The sequence below is a fragment of the Eutrigla gurnardus genome (genome assembly GCF_963514095.1).
Source record: "Eutrigla gurnardus genome assembly, chromosome: 8".
Lineage (NCBI taxonomy): Eukaryota > Metazoa > Chordata > Actinopteri > Perciformes > Triglidae > Eutrigla > Eutrigla gurnardus.
In genome coordinates this window covers 6383092-6404710 of record NC_139922.1, presented here as the reverse complement: position 1 = coordinate 6404710, position 21619 = coordinate 6383092, and the positions used below count along the sequence as shown (strand labels likewise).

At 41.4% G+C, this 21619-nt stretch overlaps 1 protein-coding gene across 2 annotated transcripts in view; it reads right to left on the bottom strand.

The window, feature by feature from the left end:
- Nucleotides 1-3675: 3675 nt before the first annotated feature.
- cacna2d3a (calcium channel, voltage-dependent, alpha 2/delta subunit 3a) overlaps nucleotides 3676-21619 on the bottom strand; it is a 120816-nt gene continuing 102872 nt past the window's right edge. For both annotated transcript variants that reach the window (XM_084015472.1, XM_084015473.1), the window contains 11 exons: nucleotides 17527-17588; nucleotides 17058-17102; nucleotides 16902-16964; nucleotides 15264-15334; nucleotides 13297-13372; nucleotides 13132-13184; nucleotides 12339-12394; nucleotides 9868-9982; nucleotides 5720-5832; nucleotides 4667-4749; nucleotides 3676-4567 (listed from right to left, as the gene is read on the bottom strand). In XM_084015472.1, the coding sequence (XP_083871598.1) occupies nucleotides 4475-4567; nucleotides 4667-4749; nucleotides 5720-5832; nucleotides 9868-9982; nucleotides 12339-12394; nucleotides 13132-13184; nucleotides 13297-13372; nucleotides 15264-15334; nucleotides 16902-16964; nucleotides 17058-17102; nucleotides 17527-17588 (830 nt within the window). In that variant the 3' untranslated portion in view covers nucleotides 3676-4474. The remainder of the gene's footprint in view (nucleotides 4568-4666; nucleotides 4750-5719; nucleotides 5833-9867; nucleotides 9983-12338; nucleotides 12395-13131; nucleotides 13185-13296; nucleotides 13373-15263; nucleotides 15335-16901; nucleotides 16965-17057; nucleotides 17103-17526; nucleotides 17589-21619) is intronic.

The following is a 21619-nucleotide window of genomic DNA, read 5'->3' as shown; positions in this document are numbered from 1 at the left end:
AAAAGTATGAGTGTTACAAATGAATGCTCCAGCCTGCAGAGGCAGTAATGAGTATGAACATTAACACCTACATCCGAAGGTGCCCTGTTGGCTAAAAATAAAATAAATCCACCCGATTCATCAGAGGATCTGAGACATTATTTTAGCAGGAATTTAAAGCAGGACCTCCAACATGTTCTGGTTGCTTACCAGTCCACTGTTGGTGAATCTGTAACGCTGAACTCGTAAGTCTTGATTGGTTAATTTGGTTGTAATGAGGAAAGAGCACTGGTTGGCATCTCTCTCTCTCTCTCTCTCTCACACACACACACACACACACACACACACACACACACACACACACACACACACACACACACACACACACACACACACACACACAGTATTAGTACAGCTGGCTGTCAGGTCCTCAGGCTCACCAAGAGGTCCATAAGTACTGAAGGCTATTCTTCCTGTCACAGCATGGGGTACACAACTAACTGTGTATGAGAGTGTGTGCTAAGAGTGTATGTTTTCAGCTGGCACCTCTCAGCCTTGGCAGCGGCTTGTCTCCTGGCACTCACAGGAACAAATTTGTCTTTGGGGTTTGGTTTAGTTTTTGTCTCTGATGTGTGGCTGTGAGTGGGTATGTGCATGTGTGGCTGAGGTAGTCAAGAGGTCTGGTCCTTATCATCACTTTAGCCAGGGAGCATTTGGCCAGAGCAGCAGGAAAAAAGGTAAAAGAGTGTTGAAAAGTGGCAAATAAGGACAGGGATGAGGACAAGATGATTTGAGGGCAAGGTATGAAAATGCTGAAAGAAAAAATAAATCACATAAATGCCAGTGGCACTGCAAATAATATCCATAAAATAAAGAACAAAATAATCTATGCTAAAATGATTCTCTCTCTTTCCTGTCATTGCTTCTCTAAAATGACATTCACTTGTTAGCCTGTCCTCTATGCAAATATAAGAATACCTACCGAATGGGTTGTAGAGCTGACATTTTGTAAGTCACTCCGTGGAATGCCGACGGAATCCTGCATATGTTTTCCCAGCTTGTCCTAGCTGTGGTGTGTTGTGGTCACCGGGCCTGTGTGTGGTCCTGGTGTGGTTCAGCTGCTCAGAATCATTTCCATTTAAACATATCTGTGGTCCTCAATGCAAAACAAGCTTATCCACTCCATCGGAGGTAACACCAAAAGCTTTGCCTGCTGTGTGACCCCTTCTTCGTGCGTGTATTGAGTTCATACCAGTTTATGTTAATGGATGTGGACGTTTGCAGAAAGGTTAGAATGTGTGAGATTCACTGTAATTTGTCTTCCGACGTCTTAGCAAAACAGATTTCTCATGCAGTCGTGATAATGGTGAGCAAACAGGCTTAGAGGGGTGAGTGATGATGGATGGATGTGTTTTGAACTGCAGGGCACCTTCAGGGCATTGTGTCCCGGTGATCAGTGACTCCCCTCTCAGGGGTTCCTTCCCACCACAAACAGCAGAGTACATCGGATCATTGGGAAGGAATGTGGACGCTCTTTCAGTGGGTTTCTTTTGATGGATATTGGTGTGAACTGGTGACAACATTAAGATTTGTGTGATGAGCCAAACCTGTCAATACACACATTTATGTTTCCATGACAATAGAAATGTCATTTTGCAGTGGGACTTCCGCATGTATTTACTAGCTTCTATTCTACATATCATTTTTCTTGTATTTCCCTTTTTCTTTCGTTTTTTAAAATGTAAAACAACATAATCACATGAGGACAACTGAATCCCCTCACCTGCGTGAGTGCTTGTGAGCAGTGTGCTATTTGGAAAAGAGTGTCTTATAGCGTCTGGGTTATCTTTTCCCTGTTAGTTTGTGGTGGAAAGAGCTTTAAGCAGAGATGAGCATTTATCAGTCACAGGACCCCGAGATGGCATCAGGGCTGCCATTGTAACTCCCCAGAAAGAAAATTGCTTTACCACGTCTGGCTTTTGTACGCATATTGGATGCACTTTCCCATAATTCATCTGGCAAACAGGAAGGAATCACAAACTGGATGGGATTCATGTCCTAAAACAGTTCCACTCCCATTATGTAGTGATAAATGGCCCACCAGCAAGTCAGGGAGTCTTTTGGCCACAGAAAGAGGAAGAGCACAATCTTCTGGAACTGATTAGAGTCACACAGTTCTGCTCAAGGGACAAGATCAGTGAAACAATAGAGAATAGATTAGACCACTTGGATGGTGAGAATTACCTTTCAGTGGAGGAGGAAGTCGGGATTGGTAGAAGTGGCTGGTTGAGTTGGGAACAGAGCGGGAGATGAAGCATGCCCCGTCGTTGGCCACAGGGACCTTGGCGTTGACATGGAGACCACAGCAGAGCGGCCTCCTGCCGGAGCTGGGCCGCTACTGTTATTGTGCTTCTCTACGCACACACAAAACATAAGAGTTAACCTGGCATGAATCCTATTCTTGCATGTATGTGTACGGCGTCTTTGTCAGAATTAACCCTTAAGGGACATTTGTGTAGTCGGGGGTGCATTTATTGCGATAACGTTGGCTGTGATTGTTCCCTAGCGATAAAAATTAGGTCCAGAAGTGTGTTTTTGAATGAGTTTCATCCATTATCCACTGAATTTTGACTGTGTGAGATGTTTTTGTTACACTGTTAAGGCCCAAGACCCCCCCCCCTTTAAATTAAATGCCTGTGGTTTGATTACACACAAACTGGAAAATATTTGTTCACTTCAACCATTCTGACAAGAAGAGGAGATCTCTAACTACACATCAAAACCATTTTAGTTAAAAAAAAAGTTGTTGTAAAGGGTCACCATAGAGATCAGTGGGGGAGGGGCTAAAATGGGGCAATTTTGTGATTGTCTTCATTTTTACAAAACTTCAAGATGTTTGCTCGGGAAAATGGGAAAAAACGTGGTTATAATGGAAGTCTATGGAACAAATTTCGGACTTAACTGTACAAACGTAACTTTTTTTGTTCAATCTGACATCATACAAAAAGTAATGCACCAAAGTCAACCTTCTCATTTATTATTCAGATGGGTCAGCCGGTGATATTTATAATAATCAAAGTAAAATTTGTTTTTAGAATATTGCATTTTAGTGAATTAAAAAAAAAGAAGTAAAGCAGTTAGTGGTATATGATCAAAACTGGCATCTAAAGGGTTATTTTTTAATTGTGATTAAATTGTGATATGAATTAAACAAGAACACCCTTCATGAAAACAATGAAAAAAATAATAATAATTTTATAGCAGTATAAAGTTCAAATTACAAATCTTGTAGTTAACAGTACCAACGTAACTTTTTTAACAGGGCAGAAGGGTTAAAAAGGATTTTTGTGTCCAACCACCCTAAACACATACAGATGGATGTTGTGGTTGGCCTTTGATTCTAGTGTCATGGTCTTTATTGTCTCTCCTCATGTGGGGCTTACATGAATGGCAGAAGAGGGGAACACCCGATAAACACATATATTTGCACGCACACACACATCTCTGCCAGTGTGGAGGCTTCAAAGCAGCCAAACGTTTCCCCACAGCCAACCATGAAGACCAGATACTGGGTTAATCAGCCAAATCTGCCAACAACAATAGAACAGTCTCTAGGGACGGGAACTAATGCTTCATATTAACTCTATTGTTCTATTGAAGTTCTGCTTTTCAACAACATGGTTCAACAACAGCATCCATTTTAAACATCATTTTATTTCAAAAGTACACAAACAGGACCAATATCGTTCAATAAGGCAAAGCTCAAATATTAACAACCACTCACATCAGGAGGACTCAAAATTTCATAGTCACAGTTTATGGGTACCACTTGCAAATCATAAATAAAACTCATTATTCCTCATATATAGACTAGAACTTGTTTTTTTTTTCTCATCATGAAAAAAAAGATTAGACAAACATTTTATCACGACCCCAGCCACATATAATCATCTTCATCTTTTTAATTTTTTTATTCTTCAGAATCATTATTGTCCATGAAAAGTCAGAGAGGGCCGGGTAAATGTGCACCCGTCTCTCTCCACATGGGTGTTACACGGCTCTAATGCCCCGTTCCAAGCCCAACTACGGAGCCCAGCCCTTAGTTCAAAGGTTCGAACATAGTGGTGTGAATGTCAGTGGGTTTTATGGGACCACTTGTGCAGTTTTTAAGCTACTATGTGCATTGTTAGCATTACAACTATATTCAAAACTTTGTATTTCCCCTGAAACCTCTCCATGCAGCTCATGTGATATTGCTAAAGCACCGTAATGACCACTACTTAGCAGCTGCACCAGCTATCCATAATCCTTTCAAATAGGTGTCTTTTAGGGAGGTCCCTCAGGGCTAGGGGCTTTGTAGGTGTTGAGTTGGAATTGGGCACATTTTTATAAAGGACATGAGTGTTTTTTTCTGTGGCATCGTTACGATTCTTTTGCATGCCGGGCCAAGCCGATCCAAGTCAAGTTCAGGATGGAGAGGCGTGGCCACCTCTGGTCACCTAGGGAACAGCGCCAGGACAACGCACAGCAGTATTGCCGCGAGAGACGGGGTGTGACCCACAGCACCTCCACACTCCATTGAGTTCTCCTAGAGAGAAAGGCATGTATGGAATATTTTAATAAAAAACAAAGGGATATTAGAACGTGAATTGTGTGTGTGCTGTATGCGTGTTCATGGAGAGATTACCTCTGGGTGGAAAGGGTGACAGGTATCTGGACGCCTCCTGTCCTTCTGCATCTTCAGCCTCTCACACTTGAGGGACTCATTATGTGCAGCTGAAGTTAAGGCAATAACAATGCGTACCCTTTCCAGCTTGTTTTGAGTGCAGCATAGAAAGAGTTGTATGGAGGCAGCGCAGCGTGGGCAAAAAAAAAAGAAGAAGCAAACTCTGGACAATGTTTGAGGAGTTTTCTTTTGTTGCATAGCAACACAATTGTAGGCTGTATGCTACAGTAAACAGTCTACAAGAAAATAAACAGTGGTGGATATGTATATACAGCGGGACTGTACTGCATATAAGTTCAGAGAGATTCACATTGTAGGAGAATCCAGCTCGGGTATGTGGTGACAAACTTAGCTCCTTCAGTCTGAGTCCACTCTGAGCTGTGTCTGCTATTGATCAGTATCCCCTTGCAGCGTGGGCTGTTGTGTAACACAGTCCAAACACAGACACACACACACACACACGCACACACCCAGCACTGTGAAACAGACTTCGAGGCCGGTGCCTTCACATCTTGACCCTCATAACGTTCTCACCTCTTTCATGCAACAAAAGGGTAGGGGGCAAACAAACTCCCCAAAGCGTTCCCACAAATCGATAACAATACAAAAATAAATAATATATAAAATGTTCGAGGCTATTTACATCCTGGTAACAGTGATGGACACACATTGGCTATAACTACTGTACACTGGTACACTGAAACTCTTGAGGTGGAGGAGAATAAACGCCTCCACCTAAGTGGATGGACAGCTGTAAAACACATTAAAGGTGCCTAAAAAAGCATTCATTCATTTATCGTGTGAGTTTATTGCAATAGCCATTTGATATTTGATGATTATGGTACTTTTTTAATCATGCTTTCTGTCCGGGTTTTACTGGTGCTGTTTGTTTTACTCATCTTCACATCCCTGTCAAATGTAGCTCCAAATGCACTTCCTCTTATTCAGGATACCACACCATCGTTGTTTACTCAATCACCCCTACCTCTCCAATCTAAGATCAGTGAAGGATATACATGATTTCGATGGGGTCCATGGTGATTGGCTCAAACATGCTGCAGTCACACTTGTTGTCCACCACCACCATGAAGAGATTACTGCTGGGGATCTGCTGGATCACAAAGGACCTGACAATCACAGTACAGCCAGAAACAAAAGAAAAGATGAGGAAGGAAGAAGAGAGAGGAAACAAGAGTGAATTGAGACATGGATCGGCAAGCAGACAGGTCACAAGGGCATGATGTAAACGTCCATGTGTGTCAGAGGATTCGTGTTACGAGTGTTCACATTCTCTCTGGCGGAGGTTAGATGCACTAAAGAGACTGTCGTCTCATCACCAGCTGTCAATAAACACAGAGACATCGACAGACACACACATATTTTTTCTGTAGACATGACATCTATTGCACTTCTGTCCATACTGGGACAGGACTCCCTCCTCAGTCGCTGTTGTTCCCCCTGTTAAAAGGCTTTCTTCTCATCTGAGAGGGTCCCGGGACAGGGGATGTTGTATGCTGTACAGAATGTAAAGCCCTCTGAGGCAAATATGTGATTTGTGATATTGGGCTGTATACATAAAATTGAAACATACAGAGATACACACATACTTCTCGAAGTCACCCCGTTCCCCTCCTCTTCCTCATTCTCTTCCCTTCCTTTTGTCTTTGTTATATCCTTTCCGAGGCAAGGACCAATGAAGTGTTGCAGAATATAAAACACTCCAAAAGGGAGACAAATGGGAACCACACTTTTGTGCTCATAGCTTCCCATGGTTGTGTTTTACTGGCCTGAGAGATCAGGCCTCACCTCGGCCTCCCGGCCAGCGATTTATGACCGTGGATAAGCTTTATGAAGAAGAGAGGTCGTAAAGATTATCTCTTCTTTCTGTCAACCTCTCTTTCTTTATCTCTTGCTTCTCTCCCTCCCTCTCGTCTGCCCCAGCCGGTGATTTATCAGGTTCTCCGTGAGGCGTTCATCAGACACGTAGGAGCACATGCTCACAAATACAGAAATATATGCAGATCCATTCTCAATTCTTGTGAATGAGGAAGAAAGACAAAAACTGAATATCTCCAGTCTTACTCATTCAATACATGACCAATTTCCTCTGACCACAAACAGCCTCCAGCCCTGAGTAGCACCCATCCACCGCACACTAATTCAGTTATCCCACCACCGCCAACCAAACCAGCCCCGCAAATACACCAAGCCAGTTCCAATCAAGGTGAATTAGGATCTGCTGATGTTTAATAATCTGCGCCCTCCCCTTCACAGCACTGGGCCGGCCCAGCTCAGCCTGCTGATAGAAAGCTAACTTTAACACTTCTGGACAGCACAGCTGCTGGCCTTGAACGTACCCAGTACTGGAAAAGGGAGCCCTACAGCGCATATGAAGGCACACAAGGATATGTACGCTATGCACAGATACACTGAGACAGACATTCATGCATACACACTCTCACAAGCACACAGAACGTAACAACTGGGCCCTGACATGGTCTCCTAGTGCTGTGGCTTTTAGTGGCTTTGGCCAGCAGAGAAACGGACAACAAAGACATCCAATATGTTTTCCTGAGAAAAAAAAAGAGAACGATAGAACACTCACAGAAACAAAGATAAGGCAGTAACAGAAAGAAATCAAGAGTGAGACAGATGTATAGTATAAAGCTGACACGCTGTAGGAAAAGACACACAAAGACGTGGTGAGAAAACATGTGTTCTTTTTCTTCTTACAAAAAACAAATCACACAATCTGCAGCAGAAGCGGACAAAAATGAGCAGTGCATAACAGCCCCTTGTGATCATGAAGGGAAATGTTTAATCTTTCCAGAGTTGTAGTGAAGCTCATTTGATGGATAGGAGCTAAGATGAGAGGATTTCTCATACATTTTAGGCAGAACAGGGGCAACGTGTTACTACCTTTCATGGTCAAACCAGACCGTACTCAGTGTTGGCTAAATGCAATATTTTTGTGTGTCCTGTAGAGAATGTTCACATTTTTCCAATGATTTAATCCTTGCATAACTTAACCATAACCATAACTGCATGCACTGTATGTTTTCAGAAATATCTGTCATCACAGTTGGGGAGTTTGACCAGTAATTACTGTGTGCAATTTAGGAATCACTAATTCAATGAGTTGAAATTGTGCCAGTAAAATCTCAACAAACAGACTGGAGACTTTTCAGAGCAATGCTGTCATTTTATTTCCATTTCTCTCATTACTTTTGGGGAAACTGGGCACCACCATCCCACTATGCTCTTGTCAAGCCTGATTGCCTGAAACCTGATGATGATTCCAATAAGCAGTTTACTCAGGGGACTCAATTAGAGATGTTTAAATTATTTTTAGATGTTTTTAATTCAAGTGGCATTCCATGTTAAAATAGCAAAACCTACGTGAGACGAGCCAATAAAAAAAATTGAAAAATGAAATGAAAAATATGAATGTCATCAAAAATGAATGTTTACTAAGAGAAGGTCTTAAAATGTACATAATTATTAATTTAACATGTAAAAACATTAACTTAATTTAACATGTAAAATGCAACACTCATTCGTATAAAACAAATATACAAATATATTTAAATATAAATAAAACATAATCCTTTTCAAAATAATGAATGCTGGTTTCATAAATATTGCTATACCATTTATGTTTTTGTGTTCTCAAATACTGTATATTATAAAGAGAACATGTCTTCTGTTTAAAAAGCTGTTTCAAAGAAACAAACTTAGACAAACTAAGTGCAACCGGTGAAAAAAGACATTTCAAGCCTCTCTAACAGATGAAACCACGTCTACAAGTCCGACTATAGAACTGAAGCTGTAGCTCATAGCTACTTTGAACTTGTGTTTTTTGGGACCTTGCTGGACTGGGACGGTCGAGAGAAAGCAAACGGCCCGCGGAGCAGTAGGATATATGGCTGCATGTATTGTTGCTAATAATCCCCTTGAAGACCTTCTCTGGTGAGAGAAATGACACACTCTTTGTCCTAAATCTCACGTTACAGTTGGAGAACCTGGCAATCTAAGCCGTTATATAAATTGCTCTATTGTTTCTCATGATCCGTCACTCTGTCTCACCCATCAGCAAGTAACCGACAAATACAAATACCGACATCACATGCAGACATAGTCAAAACACGCTAAAGAGAGGTTTAACAGGCAAAAGCTTAGGGCATATTTCCTAGAGAATAAAGCTCACACGTGTCCCAATGAAAATATGAGAGAAAGGCCTCAGTCAGCTTGTAACGTGAAACAGATGTTTATCACCAATATCCTCTATTACTAATGTGAGCTATAAAATTCCATAAAACCAATATAAAAACTCCATTTTACGTTGTCAAATTCAATGTGCTTAAAAAAGAGATTTATTTGAAGGCGACATATTGCTCAGCACACACAGCCCTGCCCGCTAATCCCAGCTCTGGTGTCATCGTTGGAGATGAGGCCATCCTTCTCTGAAGCTCACTTCTGTCTCAATACAGTGTGTGTGTTTGGTGGTGTGACTGCATCCCCAACCACATTTTACTCCTAGCACCCAGGGCAGTGGTTACCCCACTGACCTTTTGGGGCCGCACCGGCACACACACACACACACACACACAGGCATACACACACACACACACACACACACACACACACACACACACACAGATACACAGGGTTCTGAGCCTCCCTGGCAGTTCCACAGCTGGGAGCAATGAAGGGCGCATTGGAGGGATCCAGAGAACACCCCACAATTGCCTGACAGAAAAGCCCAAATTGTTAATGGGGACCACACTCATTTTCCCATTTTTAAAGGAAGCCTTTTTTTCCACCTCTCTCCCTCATCTTTAAATGCCTGTGTTTCAAACTGCCGGAGGAGAGAGTGAGTGTCTGCATGTGTGTCTCTGGTGGATCGCCTGGATAGAAGTGTTTTCAGCAGACAACAAATGATTTAAACGTGTTTCTCATTATCGGGGATCTCAGAGATAAAAAAATCTTTCGTCAAGATGAGGATTAACAGGATAATTCATTTTTCATTGTTGGCTTGTTTTATGGAGCATACTGGTCTGATGATATCCAAGGTGTTTAACTGAACAGTAGAGTTTTATTTACTCTGTCATTGTTGTTAATGTGTTTTCACATGTCTGTGTGTGTGTGTGTGTGTCTCATACTTGATGCATCCGTCACAGTCCACGTTGCCCATGTTCTCTTTGATGGTTCTCTCGGAGACGAAAGCCGGGTACTCTGTGTCACATGGTACCTGCGTGGTTCGACCCAGCCTCTGGGCTGTGGGGGAGGAAGGAAAAGCGAGGGAGAACGAGAGAAGAGACATATAGAAAGAGAGATTGAATGAGAAAGCCATGGAACATTCATTTAAAAGTCAAATACATATTTAAAGTATGGAAATGCAAATAGATTGAAAGCAAACAGTTAAACACACCACATCCTTGTAAATATACAAGTTTGAAAGAAAGCAGCACTTCTGAATCAGAGCTGCCTCTTGTCCTGCTGGAGATATTGCCCGTGTTAAACTAGGCCTCCCATTTATGCAAAATGGCTTGAACTCTCCTGCCACCCAGAGGTTTGAAACAATGCTACAGGATGGAAAGGGGGTGGGGGGGGGAGGGGGGTGAGGCTCAATTTATTTTCATTTGAGAGCATAATCCTCATTTGCATATTCAATCTAAAAACGTCAAAATGCTGTTATTTGTACATTTCATATTCATCAAAGTGGTATTTGCAACACAGATTTCTAATGATGGTGGATTATGTGTGTGATATGAACGGAGCAGTTTGACGTCTGCATATCAGTGTTGCAGTGTTACTGAGTGAAAAAAAAGTGTGTGCATAGTTGTATATAAACTATACACATGCGATAAACGCGGCCTACATGTATAATCGTGTGGGATTAGTTCAGCTTGAGAGGCTGTGTAGATTGGGTTATGGGCTGCTAAATTGGGGTGTTTCAGCTGTGTGTCACGGGCCTGTCTCTCTATTGTAAAAAGATATAGAAAGTGCTGCTAAGACCTGAGGCTAGCCAGCTGTGAAATTGTGTCGGCTGCCTGGCGAGCAGCGATGCCCAGCTTCACTTCATTGGGGATAAGACTGTGCAAGGAAAGCATTTTATAGACATTCATTTTGTGGTTTTCTCTCTCTCTCTGTCTCTCTCTCTCTCACATTCACATACAAAATAATTTTATATTAGTTTTGGCTCGAATTAATACTACTATATGATGCTGCTTAGTGAGGCTTTCATTTCAAATGGGCAAATGGTATTCAACACACCATAAAGCAGAAGGCATCGCAGCGTTCATAGCTTGGCGGGTATCATATGAGAATGTGGGCGAGTTTGTGGAGGAACGTGAGACAGAAAAAGAAAGGTAAACATAAAACCAGAGAAGGAGAGAGAGATAGAGTGAGAAAAGAAAGAAAGGAGCCTTTTTTGCCTCCTGTTAAGAAGCGGATATTGCTTCCCACCACGACCAATATGACATACATCCTTACAGATCCTAAAACCATCAAGAACAACCCCCTCTGGACACGCAAACAAATACATGTAGAGGCACAGACACACACCCGCTCCCACACTGAGGTCACTCCAGGCAATCTCATGTTCTGCCATTTTTTGCTTTTGGATTGTACCTCTTTATTCTGTTTTTCCAGTGGTCACACTGACTCAGACCGAGAGGAAATGGAGGGGAGATCAAGACGGAGACGGGAGGTCAGTGCTGAGGACACTGGTTGTTTTTACAGGACGCAATGAACTTTGTTCCGTGACTACTCAAGCAGTAGCATGAAAAACTGAACGTATGTGTCAGTGGATGTTTTCATCCTTATATTCCATGTTTTAGAAAAACAAACAATCAAAAGCAAACAGCATTTTGATTGTCATACATAAAGACATTAATGGATTTATGGGCAGATGTCAAATTGCAAAAATAGCTTTCTTCTTTGCAAGACTGCAAAAACTATTATTTAAAAAACACATGTTTTAGAAGCTGGAAAATTAGGTGTTATTCATTTATTGCTGCACATGGCTGTGTTGAGGTATACGCCTTCAGATGAAATATTACTTTAAACACAATTAGGTTAAATTTAAATAGTTGATGGTTGGGAACTACTGAATCCAAATGAAGTAACGTGAATTGCAAGAAGAAGAAAAAAAAATCCAGTTTCCACGAAAATAGTGTCTGTTACTTTTCTTTGTTTGTTTTACTAAGGAGAATAGCGGTCGTTCTAACTTCCTGGCAATGGAAACAAGTGTTTTGGATCATTGAATACAAAAACATTTTTTTTCAACCTTTTAGTTCAGGATGTTGAAAAATCAGGACCAAAATAAATAAATGAATAAATGAAAATACTGAGAACCATTGGACATGCAATGAAAGGCTGGAATGGATGCTGCAAAAGAATCTTGGTTACAGTGAAAAACATTTTTGAGATGTAGAAATATCTATAAAGGGTAAAAAGGGCTTTATCGTTTTGTATCTCGTATATTGTATATATATATATATATATATATATATATATATATATATATATATATATATATATGATGTGTATACTTTAGTGTGTGCATGTGTGGGTGTGCTTCAGAAACACACCCAGAGAACAAGCAGATCACCAAAGAGTGAGTTCTTACCTTTAGCGGTGAGGTCAGAGTACCACCAGCTGTACAAGTTAAACTCCACCAGGAATCTAAATACAGAGAAGACATCGACCATAACAATACACTCCAACACATGCTTATATAATACATACTGTAACACTCTCGACTGCATTCTGACCATTTTCAACTACATAATACATATTTCTGAAGAAATAGTCTGGATTCTTTATTTTATTTGAACAAACGATGATCAATTTAAAAGCAACAATGGTGCAGATATGAATCCTTCCCTCAGCTATCATTGGTGCAATTCTGTTATGTGTATATGCTTTTAAATCACTTCAAGAAGTGAGTGTTAAAATACTCAGTTCCTGGTAGAGGTTTGTACATTTTTACCCTTCAGTTCTGACCTCACACTCATATGCGACTATTTACTGTAACTTTTTATTTGATGAAGCGCAAGTAAAACATCAATTCAAAATCATTTCATAAACAAAAAGTTGTCTGCACTGTGACCAGCTGTAAAATCAGCGCAGACAACTCAATCCTCACATGATGCACTGTGGCGACAACAGACCACCCAGGAAGACTCAACCACAACATGGCATCACAGGAATACCCGTGCTCCAGGAAACATCAGGTAGCCATTACCGCTCGTGATCAGTGATGATCACGTCGGCGTGCATGTGGAGCCACTCGTAAACAAACATACAGTTTATATATAGCTGCATACACACACTGATGACAAGAGGGGCCACCATGAGTCCTCGAAAGCGGCCGGCAAGCACACACGGACAAGACACTCTCACGTACACAGAAGACTTACATGACAAGCTCAGTCAGGATCCACTTCATGGCTGAGAAGAAAGCAAAGTAAGGCTAAGGAGAAAAAAGAAAGAGGGAATATTAATCAGCTACAAAATAAACACTTAATACGCAACTGTGCATCACATGGTGTGGGTTGAACAGAGTGAACTAATGGAATACTCACATCCAGCAGTGTGTGTCCACTGTCACTACTCTCTGAGAAGACCCAACATAGAGCCTGGTAGTCATACAGAGTGACTCTATGAGATAAAGACAAGAGACACAGTGAGCTTAAGACAGGCTGAAGGTTTTTATAAACAACTAACGCATGTATCAGGGAGGTGTAGGCTAGATAAGGTGACATACATCTTGATTCCCACATTCTCTATACTATTACATGCCTGGGGGGTCTTTAGCACTGATGTGTGGGAAACAGGAAAGATCCCACCTCTGCTATAAATGCCGCTTTACCTACGAATAATATATTAGATGGATGTGGCAAGAATGGGAAAAGGAAAGCAACTGAAAGCCGAGAGCTCCCTGAGAGGTTCCTCCAAGTGATGTAGGAAGGTGTGTGTGTGTGTGTGTTTAGATGATTTGGGGATATTGGGGAGGGGGAGGGGGGGAGGGGGGGTATCAGAGGATTTAAGGGCTTAGTGGACCCCGAGGGTGTGAGGTCTGGGTCTGTCTGGATGAGGTTATTGAACGGCTTCCTAACACACACATTCACACGCACAAACACACTGGCTGTGTTTCTCATAGCCTGTGGACAAGTTCCTATAGACTTGACATGTGCAAGTGTGTGATGTCTGAGTGGGCCGGTCTATCCGCAGCGCTGGGCGATGTTCAAACCTCAGTCACAGTACCGGTGACACACAGCTCCAGCACAAGGCCAGGAACCAATTAGTGCTAAGCCAGGCCACATAATGGTGTTAGCAGCAAACTATAATGTAATATCTGTGTATGACTATGAGTGTGTGTGTTTGCATGGCCGTTTGACTGCTGAATATGAGTGTGTGTGTGTGTGTTTGTGTCTGCGTGTGCACCTTAATTTGCTTTGCATGGGAGCACATCACTGTTTTTAATAGTTTCATTTTCCATTGCTTATTTGTAAAGATGGATAATCCAAAAGCAACTCAAAATAATTTGTCGACATATTTGTCTTCATCTGCGGCCTTGATGCTGATGAATAAATCCAAGCTGGCAGCTTGGTGTCGACTTTAAAACGTCTTGAATGTTTTTTTTCCTCCGAGACGAAAACTGTTCTGTAACGTAGCACATTAATTCTCCACAGATGGTATTGGGTTACGACAGATCGTACTGGATTCATTAATGTTACCATTTATAAGCTCTATTACTTATCATGCTCGTTCTGCACTGACACAAGTCATATTATTCATTCATCATATGCTGCACTTTAAACAATCCCTCATCATCAGGCATTAAAGATTCAGTGAAAGCACTTGTAGGCCTCTTTGTTTTTAGGAGTGGGACTGGAAACCAAAGCTGTCAGCTTGTGATGCTCATCTGTCCCATAAACAGGCGTGGTTGTCTATTTGTGCAATGATTTCTCACCTATGATTTTTATGCTCAGAGACAACATGGCTAACTTCTCCTCACCCACAGGCAGAACTGCAGTGTTGGAAATGTGGTTTTTAAGCTTCTGCAAACACGTTCTCTAAAGGTTCAACATACCAGTTTGACTATATGTGCCTGTCCGTGTCTGTTTCCCTACATTTCTGCTCTTTAATACTGGTAAAGTTATCCTCCAGGGTTACATTTCCAAATTAATTGCAGAACGTTGCCACCCACCGCTCCTGGCGTTTTCCAGGAGAAACAGCTCTGCAACATGCAGTATCTGCGTGTGTGTGTGTGTGTGTGACTTCAGGTTTCTCCTAATTCCTTCGTTTCAGGAAAAGATTTGCTGTAATCCCCTAACGGAGAACTCTGCTGAGCGAGGGGTCGGAGTTCAGTGCTGAATAGCTCAACACGATTGGCCAGGTTAGGAGCTGTCAGCAGGAGGGGAGACATGCTCTCATTCTGTGGCTTTCCTGATATTATGCACATACATTTACATACATAGATACACTTGTGCTGGCACTTATAAGTACAGACTCACACACACACACACACGCAGTCTGAAATACTTACCTCTTGAAAGAGCTCATCTGCAGAAGCTTACTCATTACAGCACCCTCTGCTTCTCCAAAGAATTTTCCTGTCTGAGAAAAACAATGAAAGATATATACATATATTTTTTTTTATTACCAAAACCAGCCTCTGGGTTGTATGCCGTCACTAACCAGTCACACATCCGGTTTAGATGCATGTCATACATCATTGTATCCTTTCAGACATTTGTGTGAAATGTGTCATAATGAGCATACGCATTATTGAGTCATGGCCGTAAACGTGTTTTGTAAAGTCACAGCGTCCTTTGACCACCAACTTCTAATTTGTTATTCCTTGAGTCCAGGTGGGCGTTCTGTTTCTAACAATGGATGGACAGACAACCTGAAAATAGAATGCCTGTGGGCCGGTGATAGTCATGCCCAGGGGGTTTATGTTTTCCATAAAAAAATCATGAAAAAATGTAAAGGTCCCCTTAAAATGATGTGTTTAAAATGCCGGAAGCTCTTCCAGGTACAAAAGTGGACAGATCGGATGGCATACCAGAAACCTTCAATTGTCAAACCCCAAAGCGCACAGATACCATCCCACATGGGTAAACGGTCTGTAGGACCCCCCTTCTGCTTCGCCAAATGACCAAGTGGCCATGAGTCTGTGATGCAAACACACTTTCAGCCTTTTTGGGACAGAACTAAGAACTAAATCTCTGAAACATAAAGCCTTAAATGAAAGTTGTGCAACAAAGAACAACCATCCCATTGTTGGATGCAGATTTTAACATTTGAGAAGCTTTATGAATAAATATGTCACCCTTCTGTATTAATAATTCTTATCCTTATCTTCAATATCCAGCCCAGTGTGACTGTTACACCTTCACAGGTCTCCACCTGTCTGCTGCCAACCAGGTGATGCCACAGGGACAAACCTCTTAAACCAAGAGCATCCGGTAACCATATGAAACACGGGACCGGGAGGGTGAACTCAATCCTCTATCCCTCCACATCTTGTCTTGACACCTGGAATGCAGAGATCACACCTCCCACTTCGGAAACCTCCACCCAGTAACAACATGAAACTACCCGATATGACACAGCATGGTAAGATCCTCCGGCTCTCCCAAACAGGCCGACTTCACACATTTAACACAACATGATGACGGATGAAATGAATGTCACCTTGTCGGTCAATGATGTCTACATAACAGCAATGCCATGAAACAACTTGACAACCAGAACCCTACATGCTCCGTCACCTCTAAATAAGAACAAATAAAGAATGGTGGCCAGCGAGTAAGAGACGCATGAAAAGAACATGCAAAAGAAAGGAAGGGCAGTGACAGCCAGCGGACTGGCTTCTAGATGAGCCAAAGCCAGAGTGACAGCATGTCTGGTGACAGCTCAGCAGAGGGTTTATGCTGGGGTTGCATGTCTCCTTTAGAATTAGAATAGGAAGCAAACGTAAGAGGTAGATATGCACTCTGAAATGTTAGCCCAGGCTCAGTCGACTCTGATATAATCTGAAATATGACTTAATATGAATATGATTTGCCACAAACAATGTTTTTTATAGCCTGCTGTCGCTGACTTTTATGCATTTGTTTTTACACTGAACTTGCATGACCTGGCTCTCTATGTGTCTCTTTGTGCGTCGATGTCTTACCAGAGTATAGTCCTCTGCTACCAGAACGAAGCCGTTGTTGTCGATGAGGTAGCAGTTAATATTCTGTTAAATAATAAACACAATGTTAAAGCATTTGTCTGAAGTAAACGTGACAGAATCTTGTATGGTTGATGGAGAAAAGGAAGGCTGACCAACCTCATCATCACAGCTTATGGAGCATTTCCCATCCAATGCTGCACACTGTAAGATAAGAAGAATACAACTACTGTATCTGGGTGTCACACCAAATGTTTATAGATTCATAGATTCTGTTTGTCAGCTGAAAAACCTCGACTGTCTTCCAAAATCCTTTTCAAATAAATAAATGGAATGAAAAGGACGGATGACCTCAACATGGTAAAAGTTCTTCCGAACAATCCAAAGAGCTTTTGTGGGTCCTTGACTTATTAAACATATCATGTAGAGATATTTCAAGTTATTATTCAAGTATAAATATAACATAAAACAAAGGACACTTTATGGAAAAGCAAAAAGTTGACTTGTTTGTGTTGAATCTTTCTGTATTTTAAACTACTCTCATTAGGGAGTAACAACATTTTATGTCTTATGCTTTACATTATACATGTGAATATGTACACATGCAGGATGTGTGATGCATATGAACCTGTCTGCTGGCTGTCCAGAACTTCTTCTGAAAGAACTCCAGTTTCATCTGGATGCCCACAGCTGAAAGAGAGATGACACAGTCAGAGACGTTGCAACTGAATGTGTGCTCTATTCGTTGAAGTGCAAGTGCACTGTGATCCGTGTCACAACAGAAGTCCCCCTACAGGCCAGAGATTGTTTATTAATGTACACTCAGATGTATCCAGTGAACCCTGCAGGACACAATAGGCCAAAAGGGTAATTACACTCTGCATCATACATGTGTCAGCTTATATTTCTGGAAGTGTGTGTTTGTATATAATACTGTACTATCTGCACACATGTGCACAGATGTCCCTAACCACACTCAAAATGCAGTTTCACACGATTCTGAAGCAGACCTCTCTCTGTGCCCACATGAAATCCATCCCATTCCTCAGTCTGCCTCCCTGTTGTTATCCTGTTATCCCTATACAGAGCTGCTCTCACTTCCATAAGCCTCACCCCAGCAGGTTTCAAATGCACAGATCTGACCACAATTCCTTGACGGGGAAAAAAATGTCTCAGCTTTTAGCTGACACATTTGTTAGATGAGGAAAGATTGACACGTTCACCACAGGCTTTAACTTCTATCCTCTATTCCTCGTCCTCCTCTCCCTTTACCCCCTGCTACTAAGACTCAGAGGACCATAGCTTTGTCTCAGTGGGGGTCCGCCATGCATTTAGTGTGTGTACGTCTATGCAGGAGCACAATTTACAGCTTCATTCAAATACAGTGTGACCACACTGTAGTAAACTAAATGAACCAGAATGTGGCATTCAGATGGATGTAAAGGGAACATCATGTTCATTTTAAGGTTCATACTTTTATTTGGGGGTTTTATACTGTCTGTCTGAATATGCCTTCACCTTTATTTCACAGTTTGTGGGTTGGTAGACACTCCAGATACTCAAATATATGTGTGTATATATGTTTTTTGGGGGTGCAATCTTATGTAGCACATCAACTGTATCATACAAATAGGAATGGTTTGAACGATTTGAAGGAAAAAATCTCATTATATTTAAATCCAAAATAGAGATGCATCATTTAATAATGGAATCATGACCCCTGATTCTCACCACTATTACATTAGCATAATTAGAAAAAACGGATATCTAAAATTAAATAAAATCAATATGGATGTTGTAGCTGAAAACATGATGTTTTGCCTCTTTAAAGAGCATCTCAAGGCCCCTAGGCCCCGGCCTCATCACTGCACCCCCCCCCCCCCCCCCTGCATTGACAGCCAAAAGGGGGAGATGGGAAATAGTGTAACTTAAATAGACCGCCAAATTTGGAGGATGTGAATGGAAGAAGATTATTGGAGTATGAAGCATGTCACAAAGTATAAAAGTGCAGCTGCAGTTGTCTGCCTGAACTAGCTTCTTCAGTATGTATTCATTTCTACTGAGACTCATCAGACTCCATAATCTAGAAATTGGTAGATATATAATTAAACAATACATATTCTTATTGCACAAATGTTGTGATATAATTTGGATTCTATACACACATAGACACAAATAGTATTATTGTAATGCATTTAGAATCAGTATTCATATTAATATATGTCATTTACAGCCTATTGTTTAAGAAAAGGGACCCTTGTGTCACAGTGCTGTTTGTTTGATACTTCACATAGAAAAACACAGTCAGAGAATGAGAGAAACAGGGGGTGTGTATGTAGATAGGATCCACAGAAAAAAACCTCACTTACAGCTTAAAAAATACTAAAAAGCCTCAGCGTCAACATGACAAGGGTATCATTATGAACATTATCATTATTATATTGGTTTGCACTTCTTTTAGCGTGATTGTCCGAGTGCGGTGTTCAGTGAGGTGCTGCTGTGGCCCGTTTTAGCCCTCGCCCAGAGGAACAGGTGCAGATTATCCTGTCAGAAGCTTTGCCAAACCCTTTCAGCAGCCCACCATTTCTACACCCACATGGAAAACCCAGAAGGAGAGACTAATTTAAGATGCTGGGCAACAGCATTGGAAACACACACGGTATAAAACCAGGGAGAACCTCGATCATTAAGCCAATGACAGAGACGGGATCATCTGCTCTTAAAAATGCTGTAAAAACAAAGGAGCTCAAATGATTTGTCAGATAAAAATACTGTGAATTCTGAAACATGGAACCTTCAAATAATTAAAATCATCTGAATCCTTAAATTATTATTAACCTCAATTATTATTAGATTGTAAGATGAATATAGCAATATTTTGAATATAGTTACATAGTATAGAATATGTTCTGCAAGGAAAATTGTTTGTGGAAACATAAATCCCATACAAGCAGTACAGCAGTTTGGTCGGTAAATTTGTATTCAGAGGTTAAAACGATGCTGGCTGCTACCTGGAAGTCGGCTCAGAGCAAAAAGAGAACAGCCTAAATCTGTCTCACTAATGCTGTGGAATTTTCTGTACTACGGGGGAACATTTAATTTCCCTAGGTATGATTTAAGAACTTGGGGGTATTTATGCCCTGAGCTGGGTTTATGAGTCCAAAGATGAAGAGACATTAAACACCACTCTAAATCCACCGCACCTCCAATCTGCTATCAATGCAATCCCAGGCAGAGAGAGCTGACAGCCGGTTTAAATCCTACAGATATTTGGGGATTCTAATAAGGATTATATAAAAGTATACATCCATCAGCAAGAGGGTGCAGCCGACTGTGTGCATGCTTGTGTCCGTGTACGTGCTGTAGAAAGGACAAGCATTAGTGTTTCTATTCTCTCTGAGTGTAGGATATGGGCATGTTTTAATTCACATGCCAGGGACAGCACCTTTAGGACAAGCATAAACCCACACAAGCGCCACAATCACAAAGAGCTGCCTGAGAGATGAAGTGTTTTCAAACGTGGTGGTGCGTTCCACAGCAGCTGCAGAGCACAGGGGCGGAACATTCAAGATGCTGAGCTACATTCAGAGGAGGAGCAGAACACGAGGCTGTTGTTGAGGATGCCAGCAGTCTACAAGATTTAGGCTGGCCTCTCCTTCCTGCATGAGACTTGCAAAATCACAATTAAATAAATACAATAACTAAAAGAGTTATGTTAAAAATCATCAAGCACTATATTGCTTTACATATGAAAAGAATTTAAAAAAAAAAGATCAGAACAAAATAAGCCATCTTTGTAGGTTGCCCTTAAGGCATTAATCCCATGCCAGATGCACACGGTGATAATATATGACAATCTGATTAAATAGTAGAGCTTGTTTACTTTTCTCTTGCTCTCTCTCTTTTTATTGGAAACTTGGTTCCTAACATGTTCAGACACTGCAGTCTGTACACATCAACAATATGAACAGAAGTGCCATCACACATTTGAGGATGTATTTGCCTATGTAGATGCACATGACCAGTCAAGAGTGCATGTGAGTGTGGATGCAAGTGTACATGTGAGTGGGCAGGTTCATGATCCTATACATGGTTTTGTTTTTAAAGCATCTCCATGTGTGCCTTATTTGCTCAAGGCTTATATCTTTACACATCTACTATAAATCCCCCAGGTATAAGCTGGTGACACTTATTGACTTCACTTAGTACCGTATATGACAGAATGAAAATAATTGTGATGCCCTTCAGCAGAAGAAAGGATATAAATATGGATGGACAGGAGGAGGTCAAACAAGCCAAGGTCAGCTAGTAAGCTTAATCATAGTCATTGTTCAACATGATTTGATCATTAATCTCTTTCTGTCTCTTGCTTTGTCCAGTTTTTGCTTCTCCTTCAAGCGAACCATGAGGTCATATAAGCTTAACAGTCAATCCATTTGTATGCATAAAAACCGAGCAACAACTGCAACAGCTTAATATCCTGCTGGGAGTGTGTGTGCATGCGTATGTGTGCATTCGTGCGTTCTGTGTTGCTGTGCTGGGGGCGTGTTCTGCCAGCCCTTCAGCCCACGACCCATGCATAATATCATCAAAGCATGCCACAGCAATGGGCATCCTCCGAATGTCTTCACTGCGTATTGAAGTGTTTGGAGTTGTTGCGTATTTGACACGACACAATCCAGATCTAATTTTGTCACAACTCTTGCCACAGCAATAGGAGG